Raw genomic sequence first — 7,500 nt, 5'->3', positions numbered from 1 at the left:
TAATTCAATAGAGTGACAGAGACCAGGCAGTGTGAAATGCTGAACTCTGCCACTGAGTCGGCATCTACACTGCACTGGGTCTCATTACAACTGATGGACCTTACTTTTCTATCAGTCAGACAAAGCAAAAAATGGCATAATTGGTCACACTGCAAGCAGAATCTTCAATTGGACTGTTACGTTACAGAAAAGCCTTTGCAAATGGTAAACAGCTTTTAAAAATCCTTCAATCTGCTTCAGAAAACATTTCTTATTATTTACAAACCCTGTGTTTTATTCTATCTGATTTGTGATTGATTTTCACTTAACCCACTACATAAATATTTGCCTTGTCTTATTTTAGTTATCTTGCCAAACAAAAACACATTAAAGATTTTTGAAATGCAGTGTCAGCAAAAGTATAAAAATGTATAAAGAAGAGTATGTTACAGAAATGAAAATAATTTGTTTTAAGTAGAAACACAGAGTTACAAGAATACTCAGAAGCACTGCCCTAGAAGGCATATGCTTGAATATCTATATCTATCTATCTATTACACTACTGGAAAAAAGATATATCTTTGTGTTTAACGTTGCTATTTTCTAAGTAAATCTGGACTGTTTCCTTGCATTAATTTTGAATTCAATTCCGTTTAAGTAGGAATGTGTGATGAGTGGACTTGTTAGCTGTACAGAGCAACAGGAAATACTGGGTATTCTATTCTAGTACCTGTGCTATTCTGGATATATTTTAATTAGTCCTACAATGAAGAAAATACTGAATATATTTTGGTCACTGTACCTGTGGTTACAAACACACTTGATGGAGGGGAGAAAAAAATGTTTCTTTCCAAGATATTAAAACTATGCCACTTTAGACACACACCATTTGTTATGATGTAAAATCCTAAGAACCGCCCCCCACAATCAGGATGGGTCAACATTAAACCAGTAAGCTTTCAGCTCTCAGCTTCCAACAGCTACTTGTACTTCATTTGAGTATGTAGCTCACCCACATAAAGGAGAAAAAAGGCATTACTTTCACCACAGTGCTCTTGGTTTCTGGTATTAAAATACAAAAACCTTATCAGAATTAGTTTTCTAAAGAAAATACATGTAGTCCTATCTGAAATGTAGCCAATAAGCCAATAAGACTGTTTACCAAAGCTCAAGAAATCTAAATAGTTTTAGATCTTTCCTCCTCAAATATGATATTCATTCAGATAAACACAAACTAAGATAAAGGACCCCATCCCTGGAGATGAAATAGCTGAAATGTAAGATGATGCTGTGACTACGTCTGTGTGCTGGTGACCCATGGGTGCTGTAATGGCTCCTACAACCTTTTGGTTTGCTCAGAGTAATCTCAGGCTTGACAGATGCTCCTTTCATAACCTGGATATGTTTTTTGTCTATAAAACAGTCAAAGGCCCCAAAATTTAACAACTAATTCTAGAGAGACCATGCAGAGAGTTATGCATGTGCCCAGACATGGCCCCCCTTGGAGACAGCCAGAATGCTTCTGGTGAGAAATAAGTCCTTCTCTGTTATCAGCCATATAAGATACAGAAACATAAGAACTGCCATTTACTGGGTCAAACCACAAGTCCACCAAGCCTAGCATCCTGTCTCATACAATGACAGAGAGGGATCAGATGCTGATAAAGATTCTCCGTTACTCAGAGCACTCAGTAACAGTGCCTTAACTCCAGTGCAGCTATCCGGTCACCTGATGTAAAACATGATGGTAACTTGTAATCCTGTGTTGCCAGGAATTTTTTTTTTTTTACAATACTTGGCACTTACACAGCATTATACAAACATTAATTAAATTGACTCCCCCTACATTTACCAATTTAACTTATTTAGCCCATTTACAGAGGGAAAACTAAAACATGAAATAAGCTACTTAAGTTGCCCAAGACCACAGAAAGGGTCCCCTCTCATAGCTCAATCCACTAAATTGGTGGTTCCCAATCTGTGACCCATGAGACCATGGAAAGTGTGCTCTATATATCTCTCACAGTTCTGCAAGCCTTTAATTTATTTTCAATTAAAATTATGATTATCAGGATGCCTTGCAGGAAATTGTGAGAGATGACAATGGTCAATTTGTTGAAAAAGTTTAAATCAGGATGACTTGAAAATGTTGAGGTCTTAAAGTCTCAAAAACTGTTTTTATGGGCATCAACATATGAACCAATAAATACAGCCCTTTTATGCAACAACCATTAAGATAGGAGCTTTAATTCAAGTAAATGAAAATTAAATAACTGAATGGATAATGTGATCATATAACAAACCTGTATTTCTAGCTGCTGAACCACTTGCATTTGCACTCGACATTGAGCAGTGCTTCTGTCATCCAATGCATGTTCATTATTAAGGTGCCTAGAAAGGAAAGAAAAATTTAGTAAAATATAGCATTAAGTCGATTGTAACTTCTTAATGACTCACATTTTACTTGCACTCTCTGCACAGGACTCTAGTTAACCTCATGTGTAGTTTTGGGAAAAGCTTGAGGTGTGACATGCCTAATATAGAATGATGTAGGACAGCAAAACCAGTGGTGTGAAATTTTCCTTGAGCTCCATAAAGTGTTGATACACACTAGGGAGCACATGATCCTGTACTCCTAATGTTTTGTGCATCTCTGCCAACACAACACAAACTACCCTGCAGGGTATGGACCTGGCTACTAGTGTATTTTCCTTATGAAAGAGTTGTTAAGGAGCAAAGACTGACTATAGTGATTTTTAGGATATTTTCAATCCCTGTTGCTGGTTTGCTAGAGTGAATGAATGTAACCCTTATGAAAATGTCTCTATCACTCTCCTGGAACATCATTAAAAAGTCAGGTAATCATAAAAAAATTAAGGAGTACACAATTTTGGAACATCACAAATTTGGGCAAAGAACCCTCTGCAGAAGTTTCTTCATCCATCAATCAAACCCCTTTTATGTGTGAAGAACCAAAGGGTGGGCACAAAAACTATTGCATCTGTTAAGGATAAACTCTCTCTCTTACACCCTTATGGATTGCAAGGCTCATTTACTTCTGTTTTGTGAAGGACAAATATTTAAATTCTTGTGACAAATTACTTTTCTCCAGGATCATAAATGGCTCTGTTTGGAATAGATTTTCTGCAGGGCATGAGTTTGCACTTACACAGGGTGGAGAAGACTTAGGGAGTAGGTCAAGAAGGAAAGGTTGAAGGTCAGCAGTTACAATTACATGAAATCACTACCAAGTTCCCCTGTTGGCTGGGATACAAGATCAGCAGGGACTATTGTACAGATTCAGACACAGTTCCTACCACCTATACCTTGAAGGAAAGATACTTTCCATTCTTCCCTGTTCTACTGATATTTCTGCATTGTACAGTATAGTTACTTGATACTTGTGCTGTGGCCAAAATGTACTCTTAGTGAACAACCAAAGAGAAAGCAGAGGATCTGCATCCCATTTTCCACTTACAGTTTTTTGCTATTATTCAATCTTGGTTTAAAAGAGGGAGTGAAATAAAACTCTTCTGAATGTGATTTGAAGGCTAGCAAGGTATGCTAGTCAGCTTCTACTATTAGTGCATGAGGCATGGCTGGGGAAAGAGGTAAGTAATAATTAGGGATCTAGGTTTTCCATTTCCCACAGAAAAAATGGGGATTTTACTCTTTACTGGAGGCAAACGTAGATTTCTCATTTTACTGGAGAAATCCATGGATTTTGCATTTTTGCAGAGTTCTCTGCAAGCTAGCAGAGTTCCAGTCTGCAAAGAGTTGGGAGGGAGTGGGAGGAGGGAGGTCAGGTACAGGGCACCACGTGCATCTGTATGCACATGGCTGCTAGGAAGCCTGGAGAGCAACTCCCACAGGTAAGTGTGTGTATGAGTGGAGGGGAATTGAGGCCCCCATAGGGAGGGTGGGAGGGAGGTAGGCAGGGCTGGGGATGCTGCCAAGCTGAGCGATGTGTGGGACATGGCGCCCAGGGCCGCAACATTTGGCCACAGGACCCTGGCAGGGAGCAGCATAGGGCTGCGGGTGGCTTCTCTGGGGGGGCAGGGCTGACTCCCTGCTGCTGTGCGCACTCCCAGAGTGGGGCAGGGAGGTCCTGTGCTCCCCAGATCTGTGCACAGGGTGAGGGTGGGGGCAGACTGCACACTGCAGGCTCAGGTTCCCTGCCTTGCTGCCCTCCCCCAAGACCTCTGCAGCCCAGCAGGTGCAACCTGGCACTGCAGGGAACAGCAAGGGCCCACAGGGACCTCCTTGCTGCTGTGAGCTTCACACTGCCCTGGCAATATATTCCCTGCATACACAGCAGCAGTAAGGGACAAAACCCTGTGCCTTTACCCCTGCAGCTGCCCCACACATAGGGGACATGTCGCTAGGGCAGTGTGGGGCTCACAGCAGCAAGGAGATTCCTGCATATCCCCACTGTTCCTTGCAGCACTGGGTTGCATTCGCCAGGCTGTGGAGGCCCGGGGGGGGAGGGAGAAGGGGGGGAGCCCGAGCCTGCAGCCCATGCCCACCCCCACCCCACACACAGTTCTGGGGGGCACAGGTTACCCCTGCCCCCCAGGGAGTGGAGGCAGTGGGGAGGAAGGGAGCTGGGCTCTGCTCTGCTGCAGCAGCCGTTGCCTCCTGCTGGAGGCAGGGGGCTGTGGACCCGGGTTCCTGGCCCCATAACTCTAGCAGCTGGGGGCCCCCTCCAGCAGGGCTGGGGCTCAGAGGGAGCTGTTGGGGGAAGCAAGGGGCCTTTCATTTTAATAATGGATTTGGGGGTTACGAGAGAATTAGCAATTTTTTAACGAGGGAAACCAGGATCCCTTATAGTAACGAAACCTTCCATTCAAGTGTGTGACAGAACACTTTGTATGAATCCAAAATTATCAAAAATTCAATTATTAGACAATAATCTGCAAGTGAGATTGCATTAAACTCAAATTTCACCCAAACTGTGTCCTCTACCCAAGTTCACAGAACTTACAGTCCACAGTTTTAAAAAGACTAAACCTGGACTTCAAACTAGATGCAAAAATAGAAGATAAATAAAAGCTGAAACAGAATGTGGTACATTCAGAATACACTCTACTGTTTTTACAAATGTTTATGGGGAAGAATGACTTTTCTACATCAATCTAAGGCCTTAATCAATAACACTGATCACCCAAAATACTCATTTTTACCACTGCTTCACATTTATTGACTTTGTTTCTGGCTAATTATAAAAACAATTAATCAATTTATAAATTTACTGACCTTTTGCAACGTTCTCTTCCTCATTACACATGCATACTTAAGTTCTAACAATGTGGGTGATTTATTAATATAATTTTTTAACATGTTTTCAGGTAATTTACTACAAGGTTGAGCCATGTCAAGGTTTCTAGATAAAGTGGTTAGAATAATTCAAAACAATGCACATTTGCATCTATTTTAAATAAAAAATGTTTGAGAAAGAGAGAGCAATGTACATGTATGCCCACAATCACCATCATTTACCACACCCCATTATGTATTATTATGCATGTGTTTTTGCCTGGGTGCACACACAGGAATACATGGTGGTGTGAGATGGTGTAGTAGAAATATTTCTTGGCTTGAGTTGGAGATGACTGCTTACTCATTATTATTTATTACTTATTACAGCACCATATGTTTGCGCGACACTTACAAAACAGATACAGACACAGTCCTTGCCCTGAGGAACTTAACATACAACAGCAATGTGCAATGTGGAAGAAGTAAGTCCAGTATAGAGACAATTTCAATATAATCGTAGTAACCTAGGAGACTGTTGCACATGTCATGAGAGTTGCACAATAATCTCCTGACACTAATGAGTGTCACCACAACCTTTATTCCATAATGTAGTTATTTTTGCTTTGTGTTTTAGAGAAAAATAGTTCAGAAAAGCGTTAAAAGTTTTTTTTAAACATTATTAGAGCTATTTTACTTTTTTTCCTTTGCTTCTGAAGTCTGGTTGCTCTATTTATTATGCACATACAGGCAATGTAGTGATACAAAAACTAGGTCTAATGCATTTTTAAAAGCTCTAAAATATCTGTTCTTTGTACAAAGTTGATGCAGCATTAGGGTCCGTTATCTTGCAATCTGCTGAACAAAGATATATTCTGTGTCTTTGGAAGGCTGGGAATCTATCCTAAGTATATGTTTTTTTGTTTCTTGCTATACAGGTCAAGTTATCAGAACTTGTATTGGTCAGTCTCAATGATTTCACAGTATATTGCCAAGCCATTACCTTGAGCCAGGCAATTTTAAATCTTTTATTAACCTGATTTATTGCTGAGGAAAAATAAACTTTATTTGGCAGTTTCTTTTTCCCCCTTAGAAGGGAAGTTATTTGAAAACTTCTTGGAAGTTTGGAGTGTTAGAAAAAGCTCTAACAGGAATGGATTATCCTTTTGAAAATGCATAATGAGATGAGGTGCAAACTATATATGTTTTATTCCACAATTTGGCTATTTAATTTGGTGTAGAAGCGATGAGATTTTTTCTGGTTATATTGGCAATATATTTGATATTTTTTTATAGACACATAAGGAAGTATTACTACAATATATAATATACAGTATAATTAACATGCATTAGTAATAATTTTAAAATATTAACAGTGTGATTTGAATGCCCTAAAAGAGAGGAGAGATTAAATACTCTGGGATAGATTTTGAAGTTGGGCAAAAAGTCCCATATTTCTGCAAACAGATCTAGATTCTGAAATACAAAAGATAACATATATAGCTATATAGGTAAGAATAGATACAGTTCAGCAAAATTTCTAGTGGACATTTACCTTACCCATATCAATTAACCTCTGTGTAACTTGGTACTCTTGTCAGTCTCTCTTCAGAAGCCCATGACTAAAATAGCAAAGCGCTATAGGTCAGGATGGAGGTGCATTGGCAGAGCTATATGGGGGAATATATACAGAACCTGTCTGCACTATGCTCAGTTCCAGCCAGTTGCTATTATGAGCCTCCCTTTAATGAGCACTAAAATACACTCACACATTTTTAAGAAAGGAGAGAGCAAAATATTGCTATATTATACTACAAAATCCCAATGAAAATCTTTAAAAGCATTTGTAACAAGCTTGTAGCCTCAAAGTATTTTTTCTCAGAACACTGTCTAGTGTCTTTACTATTTTTAAATGCAGAGTCCAGCTTAATTCTTATAAAATGTAAAGAATTTTAAAACTGAAAAACAAAAACAATATATTTATAGTACTGGACAATAGCATGGTAACATCCATATCTTTACCTATGCAAGTTATGGTGATATTACCCTTTTTACTTCTTAAAAGTTAATAGAAGAATTAAGTATGTAATCTCACTGGTAGCTGCAAGGCACACACATATGCCTTCCTCTCTTTTACAAAATGAAGATTATCTTGTTTGGGAGTGTGTGTGTATAGGCAGACATTCTACATTTTATATTTATTGAGAAACTGAAAGTAACTTGTCAGAAATACTATGAAAAATATTCAGAAAATGTGATCTTTTT

At 39.1% G+C, this 7,500-nt stretch overlaps 1 protein-coding gene across 1 annotated transcript in view; it reads right to left on the bottom strand.

Moving 5' to 3' along the window:
* Positions 1–7,500, bottom strand: part of FOXP2 (forkhead box P2) — a 638,779-nt gene that overhangs the window by 39,781 nt on the left and 591,498 nt on the right. Inside the window, exon 11 of the mRNA XM_019543407.1 lies at positions 2,283–2,370. Within this exon, the coding sequence (XP_019398952.1) occupies positions 2,283–2,370 (88 nt within the window). The remainder of the gene's footprint in view (positions 1–2,282; positions 2,371–7,500) is intronic.

Source organism: Crocodylus porosus, unplaced genomic scaffold (assembly GCF_001723895.1).
Source record: "Crocodylus porosus isolate Cpor-Errol unplaced genomic scaffold, CroPor_comp1, whole genome shotgun sequence".
NCBI lineage: Eukaryota > Metazoa > Chordata > Crocodylia > Crocodylidae > Crocodylus > Crocodylus porosus.
The sequence above is the reverse complement of the archived record's forward strand: the minus strand, read 5'-3'. Positions and strand labels throughout refer to the sequence as shown.